Source organism: Hemiscyllium ocellatum, chromosome 5 (assembly GCF_020745735.1).
Source record: "Hemiscyllium ocellatum isolate sHemOce1 chromosome 5, sHemOce1.pat.X.cur, whole genome shotgun sequence".
NCBI classification, from domain to species: Eukaryota; Metazoa; Chordata; class Chondrichthyes; order Orectolobiformes; family Hemiscylliidae; genus Hemiscyllium; species Hemiscyllium ocellatum.
This window is the reverse complement of record NC_083405.1, coordinates 57,904,296-57,920,147: the sequence shown is the minus strand read 5'-3', so window position 1 is coordinate 57,920,147 and position 15,852 is coordinate 57,904,296. Positions and strand designations below refer to the sequence as shown.

The 15,852-nt window shown below is 38.7% G+C and overlaps 1 protein-coding gene across 1 annotated transcript; it reads left to right on the top strand.

Annotated features, from left to right (window-relative positions):
• Positions 1 to 5,765: 5,765 nt before the first annotated feature.
• bet1 (Bet1 golgi vesicular membrane trafficking protein) lies at positions 5,766 to 15,632 on the top strand. The gene is made up of 4 exons (XM_060825455.1): positions 5,766 to 6,234; positions 10,302 to 10,405; positions 13,459 to 13,515; positions 15,457 to 15,632. The coding sequence occupies exons 1-4, from the start codon at positions 6,216 to 6,218 to the stop codon at positions 15,610 to 15,612; spliced, it is 336 nt and encodes a 111-aa protein (XP_060681438.1). The 5' UTR covers positions 5,766 to 6,215; the 3' UTR covers positions 15,613 to 15,632.
• The last annotated feature ends 220 nt before the right edge of the window (positions 15,633 to 15,852 follow it).

Below are 15,852 nucleotides of genomic sequence, written 5' to 3'. Positions count from 1 at the left end.
CAGCTGGCTGTGGATTTGCCTGAAAGGTTTCTTCTTCTTGATTAGATTCCTCTGTTTGCTGCTCTTCCTCACAGTAGTGCCCGTGGTGGTAGAGAGGGTCATCCTCCATTGCTGACCCTAGAAGCTGCGGTTAGCAGAGGCCACTTCTGCCTAACTAACCTATGGTAGGAAACTGATCTTGTGACTCAAATCTTGTAATCTATTGGTACTTATCAAATTTTTAACGCAAACTAATCATTCACAGAATGTGTGGCATAAATGTTATTTGACATTTGTCAGCCTAAGTCTGATGAAGGGCTTTTGCCCAAAACGTTGATTTCGCTGCCTCTTGGATGCTGCCTGAACCGCTGTGCTCTTCCAGCACCACTAATCCAGAGCCTAAGTATGAATATAGTCGGATCTTGTTGCATTTGAACCTGGACTGCTTCAGGATCTGAGGAATTGCAAATGGTGCTTAACATTGTGCAATCATCAGTGAACCTCCCCAATTCTGACCTTATGATGGAGGGAAGGTCATTATGAAACAGCTGAAAATGGTTGGTACTAGGACTCCAACCAGCTGAGAGTTGCTCTCTAATACCTATTACTCCCAGTTTTGCTAGGGCTCCGTGATGCCACACTCAATCAATTGCAACACTGATGTCAAATACTGTTACTCTGATTTCATTTCTGGAATTCAATTTGTTTGTCCATGTTTGAACTAAGGCTGTATTGAGATCAGGAGATGAGCGGCCCTGGCAGAACCTAACCTAGGCATCATTGAACAGGTTATTGCAGAGCAGGTGCTGCTTTATAGCACTGTTGATGGGGGTGGTAATTTGCTGGGTCCTGCTTTTTCTGTACAGGACATACTTGGACAATTTTCTACATCGTTGGGTAGATGCCAGTGTTGTAACTGTACTGGTGAGGATCTAAAATTTGAATTCAGGCAACACGTATATGTAAATTTTTATTTACCACAAAATGGTTTCCCGATTTAAAAATAATACTATAAAATGGCCTGTGAACTTGTACTGCTGATTTGCAGAATTAAGCTGAAATTCAAAGATAAGAGGACAATAGAGTTTCCATAAATTGAATACTGACACATTAATTGACCATTTGAACTAACCTTGAACTGATACATGGCATGGCAATGTATGTTAATAAGATATCTTTTCCAAAGAATACCATTGGATTAGCCTGTTGTCAATCATGTCACCATATTACAGTTGATTGGACTTTTCTTGTAATTAAGAACCCTTTCCCAGGAAACATCATGGGATTAACTTGCTGTAAATCATGTCACCTTATTATATGTGATTGGTCTTTCTTGTAATTAAGGCTGTACTATTTCATAAAAAAACATATAAATAATGTGTAATTTCCAAATATAATTGTGCAATTTCACCACAAAGCACAAAAGCTTCAACCTCTGTGTTGCTGGATAGAATTGTGTCAAGGTACCTTAATTCAATAAACTAGTGACCCTTGCTTTTTGAACAGACTGTATTCGTTGATTTTTTTGACCGATCTTAAACCAAGACGCCCCTCTTGAGGGGTTATAGATCTTCACTGGAATAGCTTGGCTAGGGGAACGGCAAGTTCTCAAGCAAAAGTTTTTAGTGTTATTGTCGGAACGATGTCAGGGCCCATAGCCTTTCCAGTATCCAGGGTTTCCAACTGTCGATTGATATCACATGGAGTGAATCTAATTGGTTAAAGACTGGTTTCTTTAATGGTGGGGCCCATTGAAGGAGGCCGAGCACTCCTGGCTGAAACTTGTTGTGAGTGTTGCAGCCTTACCTTTTGCGCTGGTATATTGGGCTATTCATCATTGAGGGTGGGGATATCGGCGAAGCCTCCTCCTCCAGTGATTTGTTTCATTGTCTGTCACCATCCCTGACTGAATGTGGCAGGACTTCATCTGTTCGTGTTGGATCACTTAGCTCTATCACTTGCTGCTTATGCTGCTTGGCACGTAAGTAATTTGGATTTGAAAAGTGTGTTGCTGGAAAAGCACAGCAGGTCAGGCAGTATCCGAGGAGCAAGAGAATCAATGTTTCCGGCATAAGCCCTTTATCAGGAATGTAAGGAATGTTTGGTAAATTCACCAGGTGGATATCTCAATATTAGGTATGCTTGGTGCCTCATGGATGCGCAATCTTGAGTAGCTAGATCTGTTGGAAGTCTATCCCATTTAGCATGATGATTGTGCCTCACAACACAATGGAAAATATTCTCAATGTGAAGGCAGGACTTTGTCTCCACATAAATAAGTGAATAATATAGCTAAATCATTAATTAAAACGCATGAAGGATAGCAGGATATGCGTCAAGGCTGCATGCAATATGTGGGGTTCCAGACACCGTCTTGATCCAAGACAAACACTTCTGCAGTCAGTGTTTGAAGTTTGAACACCTTCGCTTCGGAGTTGATTAAATGGGGTTTGAACCGTCGGCGCTGAACTGTATCATCAAAGAGCAGCGAAGTTACCTGGAATCTTTGTACCAGGAGGCAGTCACGTTTAGCATAGGATTTTCTGATTTTGTCAGTGGTCAGGAACTGGTAGATATAAACTGTGGGGTAGGCCCATAAAAAGAGTCGAAAGGGCAGAAGTGCCAGCCTCTTCAATTTTCTGACAGGCTTGATGTTCTCACTGCTTGTTTGAATCAGAATGGCTGCTGCAGAGTTTGTGTGCAAATTTACCAGGGTATTGTGCTACAAGAAGCCATTCAATCTTGGAGAGTGAAGAAGGTAAGTATTGGAGTGGGAATTGGTTAGTGAGCAGGATTGACATAGTTCTCTGAAACAAACAGCACAATTCTAGATAGCTATGTTTCATGATCAGTGAGAAGTTTCAGGACATCTGCTCAGGACTGGAGAGGAGCTTGAAGTGGGAGGGGAAAGATGTAGTTGCCATGGTCCGTGTAGGTACTAATAACACAAGTAGAACCAGAAGACATTTGTGTGGTGAGAATAAGGAACTAAACTCAAACTGAAAAGCTGAGTGTCCAGGATTATAATCCCTGGATTATTATTTGAGCTGCATTCAAATTTGAACAAGTACATAAAATTAGAAAGGCAAACATAGCTCAAAGACTTGTGTGGGAGAACTTGGTTCAGATTCATGGGACATTGGCACCAATACTGGGGAATGTAGGAGTTGGTACTATAAACACCTCAAATGTGCCGGGATTGGTGCTCTTACTAACTGGATAAGTAAAGGAGAGAGGCTTTTAAAGTACATAATAAGAACAAGGGATCAAATGTAGAAAGATGTATCAACTTAAAGGTAGAAGAAAACAGCAATATGGGAAATGAGGGTCAGTGAATTGCAGCAAGAGGTAGAGTGATGAAGAATTAAAAATGTAACATCTAATTTTGATTGGTGCAAAGACAACAAAACTAAGTGCTTTTTATTTGAAGGAATGTAATATTTCTAACGATGCAAACAAATTGATAGTGCAATTGAATTAAATAAATGTGACGTGGAAGCCATTATGGAGATGTGGCAGCAGAAGAAGAATTGGGTCCTGACAATCAGTCAAGAAGAATAGGAAGCTAGGTAAACAGGTTAGAGATAGTTAGAGATAATCTAGATTTAGAAAAGCAGGAGGCAGAATTAGTTTGTGTGGAGAAGAGGAAGGGATGGAATCAGGGAAAGTGGGAATAATCTACAACTCTTAACAATAAAAACAATGTAAGACAATTGATACAAGAAAAATATTGCACACTTGAAATGAAAGGACAAATAGTTATGAGTGACATTGATGCACATAGATCTAGAAAAACCAGATTGGTTGCATTAGACTGGATAAGGAGATCATAGAATATTTAAGTTTATTTTTTAAAAACAGCACATTCTGAAATTGATGAGAGCAGATTATACTAGAATTGATATTGTGTGATATCATTGGATTAACCGATCACCTCTTAGTAAATGCACCCTTAGGTAGTAAAAATAACAATAGGATTGAATGTTACATCTAGGTTGAAAGGGAAAGATTGAGTTTAAGTCTAGCATTTTATATCTAAAAGGAGGGCAATTGTGGGCATGAAATCTGTGCTAGCTAATGTGAACTGGCATATTAGGTGAGGGAATGTATCAACAGAGACACCGAGGCTGACATTTAAGGTGATATTTTAAAATACTCTAAATATATTCCAATTATTAAAAAATTCTTGATGACCAACCATCCGTGGTTAACTAAAGTAGTTTAGAAAGTGTCAAATCTAAAGAAATACATAACGCTGCAAAGTTGTGTGGCTGGTCAGGATATAAACATCATCAGAGAATGACTAAAAGGTTACTCGCAAGTATTTCATCGCATTCCTGACTTATGCCTTGCAGATGGTTGACAGAAGAAAGTGAGGACTGCAGATGCTGGAGATCAGAGCTGAAAAATGTTTTGCTGGAAAAGCGCAGCAGGTCAGGCAGCATCCAAGGAGCAGGAGAATCGACGTTTCAGGCATAAGCCCTTCTTCCTAGAAGGGCTTATGCCTGAAACGTTGATACTCCTGCTCCTTGGATGCTGCCTGACCTGCTGCGCTTTTCCAGCAACACATTTTTCAGATGGTTGACAGGGCTTGTCATCTATTCTGCATTAGCAAAGATGAGAGCTCCACATCTGCAAATAATTCTGTGCCAAGTTAGTGTTGGATTCCTCCATATTGAATGTAGCTTTTGACAGTCTTCTCAGTTCACAAAAATCTAGATCAAAAACCTCATCTTCTACAGGAAAATAAAATGATTGCATCCTTGCCCTTCAGTGGGCTGGCATCTTTTCTTCATTACTGGCTTCATGCCTAAAATAAGTATGATCCAATTTAGTAGGTATATATTTTTAAGCTCTAGGATTGGCTAGGACTTCCACCTCATTCATAACAGAAGTCACAATTGCCTTTGCATCCTGAAACTCAGCAAACCAAGCTCACCTCTTTTCCAACACTACTCTTGCTTTGACCAATTGACTTGTTGCAAATTCTGCTCAAGCTTTGCATTTGCTTCTGAATGTTTTCACTCCACCCTCTCCTCCCTGACCTATCACCTTCATTGCCTCCCCCACTCACCTATTGTACTCTATGCTACTTTCTCCCCATCCTCCTCCAGCTTATCTCTCCACGCTTCAGGCTCTCTGCCTTTATTCCTGATGAAGGGCTTTTCACCGAAATGTCGATTTCGCTGCTCCTTGGATGCTGCCTGAACTGCTGTGCTCTTCCAGCACCACTAATCCAGAATCTGATTTCCAGCATCTGCAATCATTGTTTTACCTCCTATTTTGTTTTAAGTCTTAGCTTCTTTATCCTAAATGATTTAGTATGTACTTGTCCCACATGCTCAACATTAAGTTCCCAATAATTAACTGGTATATTAAAAAAAGTTTAGGGTTCAAATTTCACTCAACCAAGGCGCTCAATAGCATCACTGAACAGTTTGTGAAACTATTAACCTACGTTGTCAGATGGATACCACTCTACAGGAGTAAAATGTTTCAGATTCTGGAAATCCAATATTAAATGAATGCTGAAAATGATCAACAGAACTGTTATAACCATCCCACACCCTAATTTCCTGAATTATTTGTCGTATACAATTTAAACGAGGTCAGCAACCTTTATTCTGAACAAAAACAATGCGTAAACAGGAAACATATTCAGACAACAGAATCACTGAACCGGGAACAACACAAATACAGCTCATTAGGCACGTCCTGTACAAGACTGACTGCAATTTCTCTCACTCTCCATTGTCTTGCCTTCAAAAAGACCAGCATTTCTCCGCTTCGAAGGATTTAACTTTTGGAATGTATATAGACCACAGGCCTGAGCTTGATGACGACTGCCAGCAGTGAGCTCTGGGAGCTGTAGTTTTAGCTGACAGGATAATGGAGGAGAAGAATGGGAACGTTTGCAGCTGACAGGAACCCCAGAGACAAAACCAAGACGCCTTATTTTGGGGGAGACGCGGTGTGAGCGGCGCGCGGTGATACTGGGGCGCGAGCCACCACCGATGTGGAACGCGGTGTCGGCCAGCAGCCCGCACAGGGTTCTCCCAGAATGCCGGCTCGTGCGGGGCTCCGCCCTCCCCGCTCCGTCTCAGCCTCACTGATGTCGTGGCGCTGTGAGGAAGGCTGGGACCAGAGTTCAACAAACAAGAGGGTCTCTATCAATTTCCTAATACCTGGAGTGACATCGTCATAGCAGTACCAAACTAAATCACACTGCTGGAAAAATGAGGCGTGCAGGCTTGGGTAAGATGAGACAGGCAAGCGTTTTTTAAAAAAAAATAAATTGCAGTGTTTGCAGACGGTACACATTTTACGGAACACAGGTCCCAGGCCATCAGTTAACTTATGATAGCAGCGCTATTGATATATAATGCTCTGCTTAATCACTTGGAATATTTAATAGAATACGTTGGAGTTACAGACACAAACCAAAGGGAAGGGAGAGAGATGGATGGTCTAGATCCAGATCTGAAAAGCCACCGTTCCAAATGGCATCCTTTGTGAAGGAACAGTTGTAGTTGTGGGCTGGTGAATGAGAAAGAATGGTACACAGGGAATTCGACGTATGATTTTTATGCATTTAGAAACAGTCACACAATTAAACAATGCCATACATTACTTGATTTTAACCACTGGGATTGGAATGACGTTTGTAAATTGTAGAATAATGTCCCAAGATGTTTACAATAATAAAAATAAAGGGTACTGAATCAAAGAAGATATTAAAAGGTGGCATTAAGTATGTTGGCTTTATGGATATTAAAGAAAAAGAGATAACATGGAGACACATAATCCTAGTGGGGCTGAGGGTGCTGAAAACACAGTCAGTCTTTCACCAAGATTGGAACCAGCAAAAGGGTTCATTGGTGAAGGAATGAGTTTTGCAGTTTGAGGAGATATGGAAATATATGTTTAAACAAAATAATGAGCATTTATCCATTTTGGCTATTGTTTGGGGCCATGAACCACTCTGAGCTTGAAAGGAATAGTGAAAGGTCATTGAGATTACAGGAAGGCATGTGTTCGATGTACAAGGCATAGATCATGTCATAGATTATTCCTGATGAAGGGCTTATGCTCGAAACGTCGAATTCTCTATTCCTGAGATGCTGCCTGACCTGCTGTGCTTTGACCAGCAACACATTTGCAGCTGTGATCTCCAGCATCTGCAGACCTCATTTTTTACTTATAGATCATGCCAGTTCAGTATGAAGAGCATTAGAATAGTTTAACCCAGAGGGGAAACATATGTGATAAATTTCAGTGATATTGCCGATAACCATCCTTAACCGCAACCACTGTTGCAAAGTTAGCATTAGGTGGACTCATCACTGGAGCAAATATAGATCTATGTTTGGTTCAGAGCTCAACAAGCTTCTGAATATATGGCTAGTCTGCTTAGTTGAGACAGGATGATGAACTTTATGTTGGAGCCAATATTGGCTTCAGTCTTTATGTTAAATTGAAGGGGGCTGTCACTACTTTAAGATTATGTTGAAAAAGCAGTCCACACAATAAAGGGGTTTAGGAGCTGAAAGACAAAGTGGAGAGGTAAAGCGAGAAGTCAAGTTGCCCAGAAACTAGTTTTCATAGTTTAATTTGCTGTGCACAAAATTGGAAATATCACAATGACCCGATCACTGATATTACTTGCTGAAAATAAAACTAATATCAAACTACTTAAATATTTCATTATTGTCAGATATGTAGAGTAATTTTAAATTCTTATTTATATTGCAAACATTTCAAAAACAGAAAGTGATTTAATTATTGGAATTAGAATTAGGTTTTATTGTCACGTGTACTCAAATGAAAAGTTAAATGTCGCCATTCACGGTGCCATCTTAGGTACAGGATACCTCAGTACAAAATCTTAGGTGAAAAGCAGAAAAATAAAGAAATAAGTTAAAAGTTCAACATTACAGTTCTTGTCTGTGTAAAGTAGTAAATAAGAAATGAAGTTAAATGTTTGGATTTGCAGTCCTCCTTTAGCCATGGACTTGCAGTCACTCCATACTGGTTTTCCCTACCAAATATTCTAGAATTAATCACATTCAAGATCCCCATAATTTCTCCATATCTGTTCATCAGTATTAATTATCCTGGACTATTATAATGTTGAAGAATGAACGCTGCTATTATGAAGTGAAAGTGATTACCCTTGACACTAGGCATCTTGTGATTGAGTGTGGCTTTAAGGAACACCAGCAAAATTGAAATCAGTGATAATTGGTGGGAGAGTTCTCCATTGGTTATAGTCATACCTAGCACAAAGAAAGATATTTGTGGTTGTTGGAGGCCAATTGCCTCAATGCCAGGAACTCATTGTAGGCGTTGCTCAGATTGTGTTCCACATCAAACCATTTCCAATGGCTTCCTCAATGACATTCTGGATAATAAAAGATCAGAATCAAAAGGTGCAATTATCAGTGAACTTTTGACAAATTTTTTGGTATTGGATGCAGCAAGACTTGGGCAACATTCAAATTTGGACTGAAAAGTGACAGGGAACATTTTTGTAACACAAATACCACACCATCTTGCAAGAGAGAACCTAACCATCTCCCCATGATTTCAATGGCATGACCATCACTGAGTCTTCGCTATCAATATTCTGGAGCTACCATTGACCGGAAACTGAACTGGATGTGTCATATAAATACCCAGGCTGCAAGACTGGGTCAGAGGCTAGGAATACTGCATGAATAACTTGTCTCCTAATTCCCCAAATCCTACCCACCATTTACAAAGCAAATGACAGGAGTGTGATGAATACTTTTGACTTGCCTGGAGTCTCCACCAATGCTCAAGAAGCTCAACACCATCCAGAACAAAGCAGCCCGTTTCATTGGTATTCTCCCTCACAATAAATCATCTTAAACATTTAGTTTAAGATGTAGCAGCAGTGTGTGTCTCATACAAAATGCACTGCAGCAACTTGACAGTGATGCTTCCAGCTTATGATCTACACCACCGAGAAGAAAAGGTTAGCATGCGCATGGGCAAGTCGCCAGTAGCAAGTGCCAGTGCCTTTAAGCCAGTGCCATCTTGATAAGCAATGTGACAGCCAGTTTTCCACTTGCTGTGTTAAAAGTCTTGGAAATCTGTATCAGCACTTTAATATACATACAGTTCAAGAACTGCAATAGTTCATAAATGTGGCTTATTACCACCTTCATGAGGGCAGGTAATGGTGGGAAATCTGGCATTGTAATCAATACTTACACCTCAAGACCAATTTTTTTAAAAATCCTACTGGAGCATAATATTAATTTTCTTGTTGCTGAAAAGCAAAAGAGACATGCCGTCTTAAGTTTCTCATCTCACACTTGGTACGGCAGATGTAGGAATAGCAGATCTCAAGAGGAATAATAAATTATAGTGCACGAGGAAAGGCTGTTGATTGATTGGCAAGCAGTTTCTGATTGTGATTTGCCAGTGGGGATGCACCAGGAAGCAGTAGTCCCCAGTACTTTTGTTTAATTGAGAAGGCACAATTTCTGAACATGCCCATTCTGTTTGCAGTGGACAGGGCTCTCTGTATGAATATATGTGGATTCTGGGAAAGGAATGTGAACCTGTCTGCAAATCCCACTGATAATCTTAAATTGGTTGTTCAGTAATTCTTTGCAATCTTGGGATTTTTGAGTAAGTACTCACCAGTCATAGAGTCGAGTATTAGATGTGATTCCAGTGTTCTGCATTTGCAAGTATCGACTAATTGAGTATGGTCAGTACTTTGGCCTGTTGCAAATACTTGAAGGGATATGCTATTAACTATGATCTGCCAAACCACTGGGATTTATGGCCTCTCTACCTAGTGTAGGCATCATACTGACACAAATGTATTTACTACAAAAATCATTTGTATGGTAGGTAGTATGTCTTTCTAACTTGATAGCAGCATTTTGTCAGTGAAGAATACCATTTATGTTCCTACTGCATATTAGCAGCAGCAGACAGCTAGCTTCATCTGTTGCTCAAAGTACTGAGATTCCTGACCATTTCAGGGTAATTTGAGATGGAAAGGTACTTTTAAGTGTCAAACTTTCAGCCCATTTGTAAGTTTTATCAGTATACAGTGAGCAATGATCGGATCAGGATAACCAATATCTTGCAGGAGAGTTAGGAGGCATCCATTAGTGGGATTAAACTTGCGTGGTGAACAAATGGCTTGGTCACTATTTATGAGGTTGCTAATAATGCCAACTTTACAGTGCATGCTTAGAAATAATTTTGTTAACTTACAAAGATAAATATCACTGTTCCATCTCCATGCAACTAATAGTTTTTCTCTGACCCACTATCAGGGGAAGGACCTCCTGCCTATGCTGGAAGTGGTTACAGTGTGTATGAAGAAGAAAATGATAAATTAACGGAGGGCCTTCGAGAAAAAGTGACTGCATTAAAAACTGTAAGTCACATGCTTGTAAACAATTATTTAATTTTCAAATGAACTTACAATAATATTGATATGATGCATTCGTTTATTTTCATGTGAGATTATTCCATATTTCCTTGCATTAATTTTTTTGGGTCCTGAAGGTGAATTAATACAGAGTATCTATGAATAAATTTTGCTTTAGCTAATTGAACTTATTTATTTAAGTATTAAAGAAAAAGACACGTTTTGCCAAACTTTACATGCTACCCTCAACAGGACAATTCTCAAGAATAATAATCAGTAAAAGGCTACACTTATACTGTATGAGAGGGTAGTGCTGTTTGTTTTGGCAAGCAGACTTTGCTAGAGGCCATATAGAGCGTAACAGTTGATGGTTAAAAATTAAATGCAGGTTCTGTTTAGACTCAAAATAAAACAGGTAGACTGGTGAGAATATTGGGGTAAAAACTGAGGTCTGCAGATGCTGGAGATCACAGTTGAAAATGTGTTGCTGGTTAAAGCACAGCAGGTTAGGCAGCATCCAAGGAATAGGCAATTCGATGTTTCGGGCATAAACCCTTCATCAGGAAGGGCTTATGCCCGAAACGTCGAATTGCCTATTCCTTGGATGCTGCCTAACCTGCTGTGCTTTAACCAGCAACACATTTTCAACTGGTGAGAATATTGCCTGAGAATTGAACCATTGAGCGGCTGTCAACTATTTGTTGAGTTGAAAGCACATAGAGAATGTGAACATGATCTTTCTATCAGCAAAGAGCAGGTTGCTGAATATTAATATGTGTTGCTTCAAGTACACACAAGAGCACTGCATTGTGAGCCAGTTCTAAATTAGTTGTCAGTGTAATTTGTCACACTCTCTGGATTATCTAACAAATGTTGTCCAATTACAGGATCACAATGAATAATCCTATGTATGAATTTAATTGTAAGTGTATAGTGTCAGGAATGTAAACTGTACATCCCAAAGACTGTCACGTCAAATCTACCAGTTTATCCCTTAAGCCGTTCATGCTAACCAAGGTATTGACTGTACCCAACCAGATCATGCTTGAAAATCTTCTGACACTGCCCAACAATCAAATTATTCTGTGAATGGGCAACCTGTTCTGGAATTGCAAAGAATTCACTGGCAACCAATTTTGGATTGTTATTTTGGCTTGCAGTTAGGTGCAGTGTTCGTACAGGAAGCTACATATATTAATATGCAGGGCTGTGTTCTGTACACGCAGAAAGAACATGTACATGCACTGCACTAACTTCAACTTGCAAAAATAATGATAGTAATTTCCTGATTCATTCTTCAGGGCAAAACCATGACTATTTGGAGTCACCCTGCCTGGTTTGAAATCTAACAGAAGGCAGCAGTTAACTGTCAGTCACCATTAACTGCTGCATTCTGTGTGGCCTGTACCAGTCAAGTCCACTTATGAATCCATCAGCACTTCCATACACTTTAAATGTTTGTTTTCCCTTTATTGCTATTCTTGTGAATTGTACTGTTAAGTACAAGATGAAAAGTTTTGTCAAAACATGTCTCCTTTCCGCAATACTCAAGTTTTGTACTATTGAATAACTATTTGATAACAAATTGAAATGTAATAGTACTGAATAAACCCAGAGATATTATATTAAAATTGCTTATCTTAAATTAACGGATATATTCTTTGAGCAGGAGAAGACCTGTCTTTAATAGTAAACTGTACTTTGAACTGAACATTCTGCAAAACATGTGATTGGAACCCGATTATTATTATAACTTTGTTATAGTAATTTCTATCTTAGTGACAAAATATTAAAAATTAATCATAAATGATTTGCTGTTTCTATCAACAAAGTTAAGACAACAGAATGAGCTATGAATTGAGGGGGAATGAACATTTAGAAACATTTAGAAGAGTTCAGAGTATGTTTTGAGCTATTTGATTGTTTTGTTCAGTTGCTTTTGCTGGAGAACAGAGCTCTTTTACCCAAGCCAGGTGCCAACCCCAACAATAGGATAAGATATGATGCTTATAACAACATTATCAACTTGAACACAGCAGATTTAAGATTTTGCCATGAACTGTGAACTCAGGGATGTTTTCTTTCAGTGTCTTAACACAAGCTTATCATCAAGATAACATAGTAGTCAGTAAATCCAATAGGAAATTCAGAAGAAACATATTTATCCAAAGAGTACTGAGAACAAGAACTCTCTACCACAGCAAGTGATTGAAACAAATATTATAGGTGCATATGCCAGGAAAGTTACTCAGACATATGCATGACATGGTTACAAGAGTGAATTTTTCTTTTGAAGAATCATTGGAGGAAGCTTGAACATAACACAGCATTCAGCATAATCTAGTTGAGTGAAATGTACTGCTTCTGTGCCATGTACCCTGTGTAAAATGTCCTCTGCTATTATTTTCATTCTCTATTTCTTGTATTTGGTGTAAATTTTTGGCAAGGATAATTGTGTAAAAATTGGTAATGAATTGTTCATAATTTTTAAAGAAAAATTAAGTGCACCCTTTGGTTTCAACTGTGTTATAGTTTATGTCTGTAAATTATGTTCAAATATTTTAAGAAAATACCAGAATTATAAATACATTTCTATATTGTGAAATTTAATTCAAATATTAAGGGATAATTGTCCAATTCTAACCACTTTTATGTTGCATACTTTTCAACTTTCTTTTCCTATGCACCAGATTGAGAGGTGGCAATTGAATTACATTAAGCAGAGGCAAAAACCCAATTCGAGGGAAAGGAGAATAATTTGAACAGGCTTTTCTATCAAAAATGGTTCCATGTATAAGTGATATTTCAGCAGAGTACACACCGTCCAAGTCTGTTTCCTCTCTGACCACCAGGATTAATGTCATAAGTTGACGAGGGTATCTCTATCCACACTGTCATTTTGCAATATACAAATAAAGTTCCATTAAATATGGTATTCCATTGAAATTTTATGATGAATTTGTCATAAAACAGAAAGTGTTTTAAAGTGTAAAATATAAAACAATTTTCATGTGCAGTTCAGTATTTGCTATTTGTTCCACTTCCCCCCTCTCATACAGCTTTCCATTGATATTGGAACTGAAGTGAAATACCACAATAAGCTCTTGGATGAAATGGTATGTATTGCACACCTTTTAAAAGTATCTTTAATTCTTCGATTTTGAATATTTCCTTTGTGGATGGGAGAAAGCTGTCCAAATGTATCCATTGGTTAACGCCCAAAATCAATTAACATTTTCTACCGAATTTCAGTTTGGCACAGCATAGTGTCACAGAAATGTTCAGCACGGAAACAGACCCTTCAGTCCAACTCATCCATACCGACCAGATATCCCAACCCAATCTAATCCCACCTGCCAGCACCCGGCTTATATCCCTCTAAACACTTCCTGTTCGTATACCCATCCAGATGTCTTTTAAATGTTGCAGTTGTACCAGCCTCCAGCACTTCCTCTGGCAGCCCATTCCACACATGCGTGAAAAAGTTACCCCTTAGATCTCTTTTATATCTTTCCCCCCTCACCCTAAACCTATGCCCTCTAGTTCTGGAAAAGACCTTGTCTATTTACCCTAACCATGCCCCTCATGATTTTATAAACCTCCGATGCTCCAGGGAAAACAGCCCTAGCCTATTCAACCTCTCCGTATAGCTCAAATCCTCCAACCCTGGCAACATCCTTGTAAATCTTTTCTGAAGCCTTTCAAGTTTCACAACATCTTTCCAATAGGAAGGAGACCAGAATTGCACGCAATATTCCAAAAGTGGCCTAACCAATGCCCTGTACAGCCGCAACATGACCTCCCAACTCCTGTACTTCGTATTCCGACCAATAAAGGAAAGCTTACCAAACACCACCTTCACTATCCTATCTACCTGCGACTCTACTTTCAAGGAGTTACGAACCTGCACTCCAAGTTCTCTTTGTTCAGCAACACTCCTTAGGACCTTGCCATTAAGTGTATAAGTCCTGCTAAGATCTGCCTTCCCAAATGCAGGACCTCGCATTTATCAAAATTAAACTCAATCCGCCAGTCCTGAGCCCATTGGCTCATCTAATCAAGATCCTGTTGTAATCTGAGGTAACCTTCTTCGTTGTCCACTACACCTCCAATTTTGGTGTCATTTGCAAACTTACTAACTGTACCTCTTATGCTCACATCCAAATCATTTGTATAAATGATGAAAAGAAGTGGACTCAGCACCGATCCTTGTGACACTCCACTGGTCACAGGCCTCCAATCTGAAAAACAACCCTCCACCACCACCCTCTGTCTTCTACCTTTGAGCCAGTTCTGTATCCAAATGGCTAGTTCTCACTATATTCCTTGAGATCTAACCTGCTAACAAGGAAGATTCCATTGGAAAGACAAGCATTTAATGGTTACTTGGATGTCTAGAATGCAGCAACACAAAGACTTAATTTATTACTTCAGTAAGCAATTGTGTTAGATGTCAGTTCTCAAAGAATTTTGTTGATATTCAACAAGGAATGCCACATCGTGGTCATCCTGTCAATGACAACATTTGATGACACACTTTTACAGGTGAAAATTCACCGGTCACTGTTATTTAAACCAAAAATGTGAAAATAGATGTGCAGGTTGTCAAGTGCAACTCTCTAGTAAGTAAATCTAGAAAAAAGAAGCTAAGGCCATGTGAAACAATCAAAATTTTTTTTGTAAGTTGAATAACTCTGACAGATGGAAAAATAGAGAGACAAAACAAAATGTGTTGTATTAACTGAAAATGGATTGTTTGTGGTAGAAATTTAATCAAAACTGCTAGAGTTAAAATTTATAGCTGTTTTGAAAAAAATGTTTTAAGGTTGGAAGACAGAGGTGTTGAAACAGATGTATTGATAGACTCCGTTTTCTCCACATTTTTACTTTTTAAATTATTGAAAATATATCACTTTCTTTCACATTAAGATGCTGCAGTGCATTATAATACTAAAGCATCTAACGACCCTATGTTAAAAATACTTAACAATGCTGTAATGCATTAGACTAAGGTTCTATTGGTTATTTACCTGTGTGTTTATACACTGTTTTCACAGGATACAGGATTTGAATCTACAGGTGGACTATTGGGAGCAACCATGGGTAGACTCAAACACTTATCCCGTGGAAGCCAAACAAAACTGTTATGCTACATGATGCTGTTTGCCTTTTTTGTATTCTTTGTACTTTATTGGGTTATTAAGTTGAGGTGAAATAAATTTGTGCCACTCCAGTTTTTGGATCTAATTCATTTCTTACAACTAATTAACTCTTTTATGGAATAATTCAGGTCTGATTAATCGTCAAATAATTACACATTCATACCAGAGACTATAATTTTATAATCTCTGACATTCTCTCTATGGTTGCTAGTAACTGAAATTTTCATGTTTATCGAAAAATAATCAGCAATGGTATGACTTTGAAATTTGAAATTAATTTTATTTTCCTGT

Bases quoted from the DNA above. Each gene is read 5' to 3' on its own strand.
- bet1 (XM_060825455.1), top strand. The intron at 10,406-13,458 runs GTAAGTCACATG...CCTCTCATACAG, and splicing joins AAGTGACTGCATTAAAAACT to CTTTCCATTGATATTGGAAC. The intron at 13,516-15,456 runs GTATGTATTGCA...CTGTTTTCACAG, and splicing joins ATAAGCTCTTGGATGAAATG to GATACAGGATTTGAATCTAC.